Here is a 14,858-nt window from a genome sequence, read left to right as displayed (position 1 = left end):
CAGATGGGCGCCTCTCATGTAGAGTAACCAGATGTCCCGTGTGCCTGGATGTGATGACTTGTTGGCGTGTTACAATTTTTCCGTATACATTTATGTGAGATTTCTAATTTTTTTCTTTTTTCTGATAGCTGTGATTGGCTGCTGTATCTGTCTGTCAGCCAGTGTGTACCCTATTACTGTAGTCAGCACTACACACTGGCACCCAATACAATGTAATGTCTGCAATGGGTGAATGGGGTATTGTCTTTTTAAGGAGAAGATATCAACTCTTCAAGAGAGATAAAGTGGAGACATTGCCCATAGCAACCATTCAGCTTATGTCATTGTATAGACTGTGCTAGAGAAATAACAGATAGAAGCTGATTGGTCGCTATGGGTAACTTCTCCATTTGATCTGTCTCAATTGCAGTCCAAGACTATTTCTCTTTAATAATATGATATGGGTTGAACTACACCTCCCAGCATGCCCCATTGCTTAGCTTTATCATATGTGTCATAATAACAAAGTATGATTATTATTGTCTCTATTATAAAGGTGCATGTAGTACAGGGGGTTATAAAGAAAATAGACCAAGTCGCTATAATACACTTTCTATAATCTTTTTTTCAGTTGGGTTAGTGAATATTATGACTATAATGTAATCTACATGTCTTCAAGATTTCTCATTTTTGTATCGATTTTTCTACCGAAAATGTCGGGATACAAATCTGGGATTCCTGTAATCTGATTGTCACATTTGATGATTAGCAAATTAAAAACTCCTTATACTGATGCACAGCGCAATTCTATTTATTTTTCTTAATATAAATGTATTATTTCCAATTATTTATAAGGCGTCTCAAGGCTTCTGTAGTGCCATACAAGGGGCAAATAGGCAACAAGATACATGAGTACAGACAGTATATACATTCCATAATTATATAGAGAGGATCCTGCTCATACCAGGTTATAATCTATAGGGGATGTGAGTGACACAATTATTATTATTATTAATAATATTTATTTATATTGCATAGTATACACATATTCCACAGCACCTTACAGAGAATATTTCAATCAATCACATTAGTCATTCCCCTGTGGAGCTTACAATATATATTCCCTATCACATGGACCCACATACACAGTAGGGTTAATTTTTGAGTCAAAATCCTGTTAACCTGCTAATTTGTTTTAAAAATGTGATAAGTAACACTCACAAACAAGGAATGGACATACAAACTCCACACAGATAGTTCATTGGTCAGAATTTTAACTCATCACCTTTGAACTCTGAAGCAGTAGTGTTAACTACTTTGCCCAATTGTAAAAAGAGGGCAAAGCAGTACAAAGACTGAAGAGTTAGGAAAAAATGTATAAAACTGTGGGGGGAATTTATGAAAACCCTATGTGATGGGATGTGATTACTATAAGCCTCTGGTTAGCTAGTTGCAGCAGGGGATGAGGGTTCAGCTTCTTGCTCTGGTACTAGTCTTCAGCAGGGCCCTATTCCCCAAGCCACAACAGAGAGGCAGGAGGTCTCAACCCAAACTCAGTAAACCACAAAGAGTTAAGTACAATCAAGATATCTTTACTTAAGGGAACGGAATATGGGAGAGTATTTGTACCTTTAGTAATTGGAAGACAAATTATCGCCACTGGTCCACAAGTACTGATAGTCTGGGAAAAAGTAAATTCAAATCAATAATGGTGGAGGATATTTTTAATATCAGAAAGTTATCTCTAGCAATATAAACTCTACAATAGCTGTAACAGTGGTAATATCACAATAAGATCATTGCCACAGAATTATGATATATCAATGTGCAAATTGATAACATTAAACACTTAAGGGCCTATGTATTGCACTGCTGCAATTATTAAAGATCAGCTTCTCTGCAGATATTTTCTTTTAAAAGAAAATAATATCCCCGCTACTGTATGTAATAGGGGAAACTTGTAGAGACAGCGGCTGCGGTAACCACTTTCCCTGCGAGTTATATCCCTGGGATGATGTACGGGGAAAGACTGACTTTTGTGAAAGATGTCTCCGGGGGAAGATGACGCTGCACAAGTGCGCGGTGTCAGTTTCCGCCATCGGAATGGTGGAGAAAGCATCTGCTGCCATCTAACTTTGCTCATTTTTCCTCGCACCCCATAGAGGAAATACCTTATAGTAGTAAGTGGTAATGTCCAGACAGACATTGCAGTGATATCTGACGTCACATCACCAATAATGTAATAGGCTACACAGATTGTATAGGCAGATAGTTCTGGTGATGGCTTTCCAGGCAATAGAGTGCAATGTACGTTTTACGCTAGCAGGAGTGGTGCAGCCATACGTGTGCTCCTGGGACCTCTACACTAAGGGACTTATTCTCAGATGGATCTCTGTGCATAGGCGCAAATGGCGAGCTTTTTCATACAGCGTCTTCAGGGTCCATTGATGTGCTGATGACTTCCGGCTGATCCTGCAGCACTTCTGGCGGTGAGTATATCCCTCCCCTTAGTGCCGAATCCTAACCCTCTGCTCCCACAGCCTAACCCTATCTCTCCCCCTAGTGCCTGACCCTAACACTCTCCTCCTGTAGCCTAACCCCTAACCATCCCCCTAATGACCGAACCCTAACTCCTCTCGCAGCCTAACCCTATCCCTTCTATAGTGCCTAACCCTAACACTATCCTCCCGCAGCCTAACCCTAACCCAACCCCTAGTGCCTAACCCTAACACTCTCCTCCTGTAGCCTAACCCCTAACCATCCCCCTAATGACCGAACCCTAACTCCTCTCGCAGCCTAACCCTATCTCTCCCCTAGTGCCTGACCCTAACACTCTCCTCCTGTAGCCTAACCCCTAACCATCCCCCTAATGACCGAACCCTAACTCTTCTCGCAGCCTAACCCTATCCCTTCTATAGTGCCTAACCCTAACACTCTCCTCCCACAGCCTAACCCTCCCCCCTAGTGCAGAACCCTAAAACCTTCTCCTCCCACTGCCTAACCCTAACCCTCTCCTCCCACAGCCTAACCCTAACCATCTTCTCAGTGCCGAACCCTAACGCTTTCCTCCCACAGCCAAACCCTAACCCCCCCTAGTGCCGAACCCTAACCCCCTCCTCCTGCAACCTAACCCTAAGCCCCCCTATTGCCGAACCCTAACCCTCTCCTCCCACAGCATAACCCTAACCCTCCCCCAGGTGCCTAACCCTAACCCACTCCTCCCACAGCCTAACCCTCCCCCTAGTGCCTAACCCTAACCCTCTCCTCCCACAGCGTAACCCTAACCCTCTCCCTAGTGCCTAACCCTAAACCTCTCCTCCCACAGCCTAACCCTAACCCCCCTAGTGCCTAACCCTAAACCTCTCCTCCCACAGCCTAACCTAACCCTCTCCCTAGTGCCTAACCCTAACCCTCTCCTCCCACAGCCTAACCTTAACCCTCTCCCTAGTGCCTAACCCTCTCCTCCCACAGCCTAACCCTAACCCTCTCCTTCCACAGCCTAACCCTAACCCTCCATGCTTAATTTGTACATTTCACATGTCAACATTGTGAACATGTTGACATTCTGCAGATGCCGACAAGTTTAATGTCAACATTTCAACAATGTCGACAACAAAACTGTTGGCATTATGGGGGATATTTACTGAAGTGCGAGTTTCTAGAAGTGGAGATATTGCCCATAACAACCAACCAGATCATACTTAACATTTAACTAGCACCTTCTAGAAGATAATAGCTAGAATTTGATTGGTTGCTATGGGCAACATCTCCACTTATAAACACTCTCACTTTAGTAAATGTACCCCTATGACTGCAATCCTCTGCTGGATCTATTGCATGTAGAAGAGGGCTGCTGCAAAGTGCAGATATTAATGATAACAGATGTAGCAGATGGCATAAATACTACGGTCGGGGCAGCTTCCAGCTTGCAGACTCCAGCATTAGCCCTACGGATTCTATCATTAGTGTAAGGTAGTAAATCTGGCTTCCACGGCTACCTGCAACTACAGCCACTTTGTGCGCAACTATGGGGGCAATTCACGTGTTTTTTCAGTTGTTGCTCCGTTTGGGTGCCCATGCCATGTATAGCAACTAACCCCGCCTAAAGATCAGCTGTGGGCGCCCAAACCCTAATTTCAGTGACCAAACAGCTGACTGATAACACATTTCTGCTCCTCACTTCAGGAGGTAGCGAGAAGAAACGTGTCTAACCGCGGCTAAGTGCGCCCGAACAGAACAACAATGGCATTTCTCTGTCAGGCGCCCATTCATTCAACCATCCTATAAAACAATAGAGTCGCCCCCTCGGAATCAGCCCCCAAGTCTACCCATACAAACTGGGCACCTTTATTTCGGAAGATTTGCAGTTACTCAGAAAGGTATGACACCCTACGTTATGCAAAGAGTTTCCAAGTGTTCTAATTCTAAGTGTCATTTTCCACTATTGTGCCACCTTCTGGAAACTACTCACAGTCTTGGATTAGAAAAGTAAGTGAACCACCCCATCCCACCCTACCGCACCCCACCCCTCCCCACCTCCCCCCACTTTATTATGTTAAATAACAAAAAAGCATTATCATTTCCAAGTGCAGTTGTTATAATGAAAATGTGTAGAATCCAGCTTTTTGTGGTTTTGGAAAGATGGATAGCAAATTTAGCGCACCTCACGCCCAAGTATGAATTATTGCAAGTATGCGCACTCCAGATACCCGCGGTAATACAATTCACAAAAAAGGGTTGTACATTTTTTTTGAGGCCAAAATCCCACGGGGGAGAAAAAAATCACGCAACCACGGAACACCAGGCACCCACCAATATGCTACACTCGCTCCTGTGCCCGGCTGCCACATGCTTCACACTGCGGACTAACTGGGACACACACACCTGACAGCTCACACACACTGACTGACAGCATTTCTCACACAGCGGGGGTCACCCACACACACCTGACAGCTCACACACACACACTGACTGACAGCATTTCTCACACAGCGGGGGTCACCCACACACACCTGACAGCTCACACACACACTGACTGACAGCATTTCTCACACAGTGGGGGTCACACACACACACCTGACAGCTCACACACACACACACTGACTGACAGCATTTCTCACACAGCGGGGATCACACACACACCTGACAGCTCACACACACACTGACTGACAGCATTTCTCACACAACGGGGGTCACACACACACACCTGACAGCTCACACACACTGACTGACAGCATTTCTCACACAGCGGGGGTCACACACACACACCTGACAGCTCACACACACACTGACTGACAGCATTTCTCACACAGAGGGGGTCACACACACACACCTGACAGCTCTCACACACACACACTGACTGACAGCATTTCTCACACAGCGGGGGTCACACACACACACACCTGACAGCTCACACACACACACTGACTGACAGCATTTCTCACACAGCGGAGGTCACACACACCTGACAGCTCACACACACACTGACTGACAGCATTTCTCACCCAGCGGGGGTCACACACACACACCTGACAGCTCACACACACACTGACTGACAGCATTTCTCACACAGCGGGGGTCACACACACACACCTGACCGCTCACACATACACACTGACTGACAGCATTTCTCACACAGCGGGGGTCACACACACACCCCTGACAGCTCACACACACACTGACTGCCAGCATTTCTCACACAGCGGGGGTCACACACACACCTGACAGCTCACACACACACACACACACACACTGACAGCATTTCTCACACAGCGGGGGTCACACACACACACCTGACAGCTCACACACACACTGACTGACAGCATTTCTCACACAGCGGGGGTCACACACACACACCTGACAGCTCTCACACACACACACACACACACTGACTGACAGCATTTCTCACACAGCGGGGGTCACACACACACACTTGACAGCTCACACACACACTGACTGACAGCATTTCTCACACAGCGGAGGTCACACACACACCTGACAGCTCACACACACACTGACTGACAGCATTTCTCACACAGCGGGGGTCACACACACACCTGACAGCTCACACACACACACTGACTGACAGCATTTCTCACACAGCGGGGATCACACACACACACCTGACAGCTCACACACACACTGACTGACAGCATTTCTCACACAACGGGGGTCACACACACACACCTGACAGCTCACACACACACACACTGACTGACAGCATTTCTCACACAGCGGAGGTCACACACACACCTGACAGCTCACACACACACACTGACTGACAGCATTTCTCACACAGCGGGGGTCACACACACACCTGACAGCTCACACACACTGACTGACAGCATTTCTCACACAGCGGGGGTCACACACACACCTGACAGCTCACACACACACTGACTGACAGCATTTCTCACACAACGGGGGTCACACACACACCTGACAGCTCACACACACACACACACACTGACTGACAGCATTTCTCACACAGTGGGGGTCACAAACACACCTGACAGCTCACACACACACTGACTGACAGCATTTCTCACACAACGGGGGTCACACACACACCTGACAGCTCACACACACACACACACACTGACTGACAGCATTTCTCACACAGTGGGGGTCACAAACACACCTGACAGCTCACACACACACTGACTGACAGCATTTCTCACACAACGGGTATCACACACACACCTGACAGCTCACACACACACACACACTGACTGACAGCATTTCTCACACAGTGGGGGTCACACACACACCTGACAGCTCACACACACACTGACTGACAGCATTTCTCACACAACGGGGGTCACATACACACCTGACAGCTCACACACACACACACACACACACACTGACTGACAGCATTTCTCACACAGTGGGGGTCACACACACACCTGACAGCTCACACACACACTGACTGACAGCATTTCTCACACAGCGGAGGTCACACACACACACCTGACAGCTCACACACACACTGACTGACAGCATTTCTCACACAACGGGGGTCACACACACACCTGACAGCTCACACACACACTGACTGATAGCATTTCTCACACAACGGGGGTCACACACACACCTGACAGCTCACACACACACTGACTGACAGCATTTCTCACACAGCGGGGGCCACACACACACACTTGACAGCTCACACACACACTGACTGATAGCATTTCTCACACAACGGGGGTCACACACACATACCATCAGGACCCCCACACACACACCTGACAGCTCACACACACACACACACACACTGACAGCATTTCTCACACAGCGGGGGTCACACACACATACACACCAGCAGCACCCCCCACACACACTGACACCAGCAGCACTCCTCATACACGCACCTGACAGCTCTCACACACTATGCATAGGGGAGGGGCCCTAGACTGCACACCCCAAGCACAATGTGAAGTGCTACCTGCTGAGACTTGTAGTGCTGCAAGCAAAAAAAGAGAAAAAAAATGCAAGTGCGCACTCTAACAATGCTAAACCTAATAATAATACTGATAAATTGCATCAAAGAGGTTCTTAGCATAATTATGGGCATTATTATGCTAAGAACCTCTTTGATGCAATTGTAAAGCGTAACGGAATATGCTGCGCTATATAAGAAACTGTTAATAAATAAATAAAATAAATATGTCTAGTGATGTGCCTAGACTGACCGTTCACTCATTCATGCCAGGCACATCCATCAACCCCGTACATGCTGAGCCTGATGGGTCGTCAGGTTGACCAGCATGTACGGGTGATGATAGATGGCAAAAACGACCAGCGGGCATGCGCATCGCTGGTCCTTTTTGTCATTTACATGCCTGATTTGCGGCCGATTTGTGGGTGATTGCACAATAACGATGTCGTTATCATGCAATCGCCTGTCAAAATCACCTAGTGGATACCCGACTTTAAACTGTATATATTTAGGATTAAACAGACCTAACCGGCCTCAGCTCAGTATTGATCCGCCGGGATGAAATGCCGACGCCGGAAGCCCAACAGAGGAGAATCCCGACAGAGCATATAAGTAAGTACCCCATCTTTCTCCCCCCCTTAAGGGTGCCTAACCCTAAAACTACTGGGGGGGTACCTAACCCTAAAACTACCGGGGTGGTGCCTAACCCTAAGTCCCCCCCAGAAGCCCAACAGAGGAAAATCCCGATGGAGAATGTAAGTACCATAACCCTAACCTTCTCCCCTCTAACCCTCCCTTCGGGGTGCCTAACTCTAAAAGTACCGGGGTAGTGCCTAACCCTAAGTCCCCCAGGGATTTCCTAAAATGAACCCTCCCCCCTGCACCTTAAACCTAACCCTCCCGGGGGGGGGTGCCTAACCATAACCTCCCCCAGTGGCGTCTAACCATAACGCCCCCTTCCACTAGCCTAACCCTTCCCAGGGGGTGCCTAACCCTAAGTCCCACGTGGGGTGCCTAAACCAAACACCCCTGCAGCTAAGTGCTAAGGACGGCCGGACTTACCTCGATCGATCCGGCTTCCTTCAGCATCCCGGCGTCAGGATATAGACCGGTGGCATTTAGTCTATAAACTACATCCCCCTCAGCCAGCATCGTGATTATTATTACAAACTAGCAGTCACACAGATATAGTGACAACAGCTCTTCTAGGGAGTATTACTTACAGACGTCAGGAGACACAGGCAGCCAGTATTGATACAGCGGTATTGGGAACTCTGCATCTGTCGGCCAGGCGCTGCATCTGTCGGGCGGCAGCGCCTGGCCGACAGATGCAGAGTTCCCGGCAGCGGAAGCCCGACAGCGCTGGAAATCCTGATCGTCCCTAAGGTAAGTATAAACTAACCTAACCCCCTAGCCCTAACCCTCCATAGGGGTGCTTAACCCTAACCTCCCCCCAAGTGCCTAACCCTCCCTCCCCCTAGCCTAACCCTCCCGGGGGGGGTGGCTAGCCCTAAGTCCCCCCAGGTGCCCTAAACCTAACCCCCCCCCCCCCCGCGCGGCTGTCCGCTCGTGGCGCCCGGCATCCCTTCGATCGGGATGCCGGGCGGAGTCTCCCGGCGTCGGGGAAATGTCAGGCGTCTACATCTAGACGCCCCCGGCATTTCACCCTCGCAGGGATATGACAGTCGGGTAGCCGGCTTCCCGATTGTATACCGATACAGCGAATACCTAACTTCAGGCACTTATTCAGCTAACCCAATTCTACCATGTCTAGACTTTAGTTAGATGAACTTGGCCTATTTCTCATCTTCAAATAACTTTGCTAAGAAAAGTTCTCTCCCTTACTGAAAAGAGACATTAGAGGACAATAGTATCCAGTATATGCAGAGTTAAAGTTGTTATTTCCCCAAATAGGAAGAATAACCAAAGTGTTTCATCTTTATTCCTGTCTAGTTTAAAAAACGATCCTTGTATCCAGAATTACATAGCGTAACAGAGTTCATCTATATTTCCGATTTTATGTTAGGGAAAGTATTTGTTAAGTGTAACAAAATAAATAGCAGATTTTATTGTTGTGAAAATGTACAATCTTGATTAACCCTTTATTTGAGAGGTTCAGGATCCATCATCGAAGCGATCCAGTAAAATAAAAGTAAAACATCTTATTTTTCATGTCTTTCATAGGCCCGTATTCAATTTGAGGCGAAAAGTCATTTTCCGAGATACTTTTCGCCGATGATGTCATTTTCGCCTGTTTTGAGTTTCCTCCGTATCCTAGGCGAAAAGTCAATGCAATGTAAATGGCGAAATAGTTTTGCCCATGAATAGCAGGCGGAAAAAAGTGCAGAATTGCGGGTTTGGGTTACAACATTGCGGAAACCCACGTGCAGCCTTAAGAGAGTCCCCTAAAGGTAAACTGCGTCAAAAAAAGTTTAAAAATAATCGGGACACACCAAAAAAATTTACCCCATTTTCATGTACCCCAAATTTGATATGAATAGTTATTTTCCCCCAAAAAATAATCTAAGTGCTATTCTTTACCACTTCTTCATAGCCGCAAAATTGCACCTTGCGCGGCTATTACAAACCCCGACTACCTTCAGCAGGCAAAAATGGGGTTACCCATAGTGATCCCCCATGTCTGGACATCTTTAGGGGGGTCCCAGGCATATTTCCCGAAAATTCCCATTTTTTTTCGTAAATGAGGTGAAAGGTCATTTAAAAAAAACAGAGATAAATTTTCAATTACCTATAGCAGGGGAAAAAAAGTGCAGATTTGGGGTTTAGGGGTGCAGGCTTTAAAAAATAGCCTGCACCCTTGGGATTGCCCCCTTAAAACGAAATGTGCCCAAAAAAAAAATCGGGACACCCCCCAAAAATTTTTTTTAATTTTGGGGTGAAAAAAAAAAGAAGTGAAAACAAAGGGCCTGATTCAGACCCACTCGCGAGCGGCTGTCCAAAATCACTCCGGAGCTTGCGGTTGAAAACCTCAACCGCAGGCTCCGGCTCGCAATTTCGATGGTCGAGACCATCGCGGCCATCAAAAAGCACGCTCGTATAGCCTGTGGGTGGTGACCCACAGCTATACGAGCATCCAGGAGGACGCTCCATGAAAATGGAGCCCGGCCCTCATTCAGAGCGTGCGCTCTGCTCAGAGCGTACGGCTCTGAATGAGGGCCAAAATGCCAAACTAACGAAATTAATTCTGGTGGGGTCCCCAAGTATGTGGCAGGTGTTTTTTTCATTGCGCAGAGTAGCGGCAGGTGTATTTTTTGAAGAATTTAAGAAATTACCTTTAGGTACTTAAAAATATGCTTACCCCCATTTTCATGTACCCCAAATTTGATGGGACCACTTTTGAAAATGAAAAAAACAAACCTAAGTGCTTTTCTGCATCACATCTTCAATGTCGTGAAAAATAACCACCTGCCGCATCTATTTAAAAAGCCGACTTTCTTCTGCAGGCAAAAACGAGGGTACCCATAGTGATCCCCGAGGTCTGGACATCTTTAGGGGGGTCCTACAATTATTTCCCGAAAAATTCCCGTATTTTTTCTCCGATCCAAGTTTCGCCTTTTCCCGATTTCGCCTACTTTGGAATTGAATACGGGGAATAGAGGGCACGCGCACGATACTTTTCCGCCTGGAAAACAGGCGAAGGAGGCGAAAAGTCCAGCAGGCAAAAAGTCCAGACTTTTCGCCTCAAATTGAATACGGGCCATAGTGTTGGGATTGGGGGGTCCTCTGCCTCTCTGACGTAGAAAGCATAGAAGATATCAGGTACGTTTCAAATAGCACCACACAACACCAGAGTGCTACACTAGCAGCACCTCACACATACTGTACACAGACAACCAGCAGCACCCCTCCACACACACACACCTGACAGCTCTCACACACACTGACTGACAGCAGTTCTCACACAGCTGGGGGTCACTCACACACACTAGCAGCACCTCACACATACTGTACACAGACAACCAGCAGCACCCCACCACACACACACACCTGACAGCTCTCACACACACTGACTGACAGCAGTTCTCACACAGCTTGGGGTCACACCCACACACCAGCAGCACCCCACACACCACAGACACTAGCAGTGCCCACACACACACCACAGACACCAGCAGCAGCACAACACACACACACACTAGCAACACCCCACAACACACAATCACACACACTGACTGACAGCAGTTCTCACACAGCTGGGACACATACACACACACACACACTAGCAGCACCCCACACACCACAGACACCAGCAGCACTCCATCACACACAAACACACACACACACACACTCTAACAGCACCCCACCACACACAAACACACAATTTGCTTAAAAAAAGAAATTGAGTGGCAAAAAATAAAAATCTCTCCCCCAATTGAATACCAAAAATCTCGCACCTGTGGGAAAAACTTTTGGTAAATTCGCACCTACTTGAATATGCCCCTATGGGTAGATTATCTTTTGCCGGAGGAATGAGCAAAGATTCACACAAAGAATAAGGTATGATTAGTGTGATCACTGCCGAAACAAACTGATATTTACGTTGGCTCAGTCATGGGTGTGGGAGTGAAAAAACTAAGCAATGAAGGAGTTAATGACACTAGCCTAGCTGTGTGCAATCTATAAGTGCTGTGCAGGTTAAATGACCTTTACTGATTGCACCAGCCCCATCCTCTGTGGTTTCTGAGTGTCAGAGACTTTCAGTTTCATTTCTCTCCTCTGTTGTCAGCGATGGCGTCTGCTGATCTGAGAAAGGAGCTGGACTGTTCCCTCTGCCAGAACATTTATACAGACCCAGTAACCCTGAGCTGTGGACACAACTTCTGCCGGGTCTGTATTCATCAAGTGCTGGATACACAGGAGGGGTCTGGAGTTTATTCCTGTCCTGAATGCAGAGCAGAATGTAAGGAGCGTCCCGTTCTGATACAGAACATTCCTCTGTGTAACATAGTGGGGAGTTTGCTGTCTACTCGGCCAGATCAGGAGGAGACTGGGATCATCTGCACTTACTGTGTGGACTCTCATGTACCTGCTGTTAAATCCTGTCTGCATTGTGAGGCTTCTCTGTGTGATAGACACCTGAGAGTACACAGCAAGTCAGCAGATCATGTCTTATCTGATCCCACCACTGCCTTGGGGACCAGGAAATGCTCCATCCATAAGAAGATCCTGGAGTATTACTGCACTGAAGACGCTGCCTGTATCTGTGTGTCCTGCAGTTTGGCCGGAGAACATCGGGGACACCAGGTGGAGTTGCTGGATGAGGCCTCTGAGGAGAAGAAGAAGAAACTGATAAATATTCTGCAGAATCTAACAATAAAGAGAGAGGAGGCTGAGAAAAGAGTCCAGAGCCTGGAGGAGTGCAGGAAAGATGGTCAGAAAAAAGCAGCTGGTGTGACAGAGACAGTCACTGTCCTGTTTAGAGACATCAGAAGACAGCTCAAAGACCTGGAGAAGAGAGTCCTGAGTGAGGTCTCCAAGCAGGAAGAGCGCGTTTCACTCTCAGTCTCTAATCTGATCCAGCAGCTGGAAATAAAGAAGGACGAGCTGTCCAGGAAGATGCGTCACATTGAGGAGCTGTGTAACATGTCTGATCCACTGACTGTCTTACAGGAACCAGACACAGGTGACTGGTGTGATGGTGAGGACAGAGAGAGACATGATAACCAGGTCCCTGGTGTAGGAGAGCTGGATGTGGGTCACGTCTCAGAGACATTACACACATTATATGATATAATAACCAGTATAAAGAAAGGGATCTATGTGCAGGAATCTACTGACAGACCTCAGGATGTAATCCCAGCGGGTAATACAGAGTCTGATATAATCACAGCTGTAAAGAAAGGAAACAATGTACCAGAGTTTACAGATATAGCAGTGGGTATAAACACAGGGGGTAATACAGAATGTGATGTCATCACAGGTATAAGGAAAGGAAACAATGTTCCAGATCTTACAGATATAGCACTAGGAGTAAACCCAACAGGTAATATAGAATGTGATGTAAACACACCTGTAAATAAAGGAAACAATGTGTTAGAGCCTATAGACATAGCACTAGGTGTATACACAGCAGGTATTACTGAATCTGATATTTTAACTGGTATAAAAATAGGGCTCTATGTGCACCAACCTACAGATATAACACTGGATATAGACACAGCTGCTAATAATATATATATAGCACAAGTTAGCAGCAAGGCATTTATGTTTGGTGAACAAAACTATACTAGATGCTCAGATGGAAGCCTGACTGGTCCAAAAAGAACACTGGGTACAAACACAGCAGCTAATAATAATTTATGTATGTCACAGGTTAGCAGCAAGGGATTTGTGTTTGGTGAACAAAACAATACAAAGTGGTCAGATGAAAGCCAGAACCGTCCAGAAACACCAGAGAGATTTCAGCATTATAACCAGGTACTAAGCACCACCAGCTTTTCCTCAGGGCGACATTACTTGGATGTGACTGTCAGTGAGTCAGGGTGGTGGAGTGTAGGGATGTGCTATCCCAGTATAGACAGGAGAGGGGATCAGTCACACATTGGTTATAATGACAAGTCCTGGGCTGTGTGTAAGGGGTTGTGTGACCAGTATTCACTGATACATGACAGGAAACAGATCCGGTTACCTGGCAATATCTCCTGTAATAACGTGGGGCTGTATCTGGACTATGAGGCAGGACAGCTGTCCTTTTATGTTCTGGCTCCACAGATGAGACACTTACACACATTCACTGCCACCTTCACTGAGCCCCTACATGTTGCTTATTGTATAGGGAGAGGTTGTACAGCTATATCTGGGAAAGTCAGGCGCTGTGATAAATAACTAACCCTGAGAGTGGTGACATCAAAGGGAGGGATATCTGATTGGTGAAACATTTAGGGCCCCATTTATCATCGAGTTTTATCATGAGTGATAAAACTCATTGTGTATTAAAAATGGTGCTCCAGCCAATTAGCTCCAAACTGTCATTTTTCAAACAGATGACAGTTGGGAGCTGATTGGCTGGAGCACCATCATCATACGCAACAAGTTTTATCACTCCTTGTGAATGATAAAACTCGTTGATAAATGGGACCCTTAGAATGAAGCAGTGGGTGGAGCTACAGCTGGGCGCCTCTCATGTACAGTAACCAGATGTCCCGTGTGCCTGGATGTGATCTCTTGTTATTACAAACTCTCAATATACATTTATGTGACATTTCTCAATTTTTCTGATAGCTGTGATTGGTTGCAGTAACTGTCTGTCAGCCATTTTGTACCCTATTACTGTAGTCAGTGCTACACACTGGCAGCCAATGGCTGTGTATCTGCAATGGGTGTTTGAGGTATTGTCTTTTTAAGGGGGAGATATATCAAACCTTCAAGAGTGATAAAGTGGAGATGTTGCCCATAGCAACCAATAAGCTTCTAATTG

At 46.7% G+C, this 14,858-nt stretch overlaps 1 protein-coding gene across 1 annotated transcript; it reads left to right on the top strand.

The window, feature by feature from the left end:
* The first annotated feature begins 12,108 nt into the window (after window positions 1-12,108).
* LOC148503022 (uncharacterized) lies at window positions 12,109-14,332 on the top strand. The gene has a single exon (XM_088449026.1). It carries the CDS (start codon window positions 12,170-12,172, stop codon window positions 14,264-14,266), a length of 2,097 nt encoding a protein of 698 aa, XP_088305152.1. The 5' UTR covers window positions 12,109-12,169; the 3' UTR covers window positions 14,267-14,332.
* Window positions 14,333-14,858: the final 526 nt, after the last annotated feature.

The sequence above is a fragment of the Taudactylus pleione genome, unplaced genomic scaffold (assembly GCF_031769625.1).
Source record: "Taudactylus pleione unplaced genomic scaffold, aTauple2 ptg000478l, whole genome shotgun sequence".
In the NCBI taxonomy this organism is placed as follows: domain Eukaryota; kingdom Metazoa; phylum Chordata; class Amphibia; order Anura; family Myobatrachidae; genus Taudactylus; species Taudactylus pleione.
This window is presented reverse-complemented; position numbering and strand designations above follow the sequence as displayed.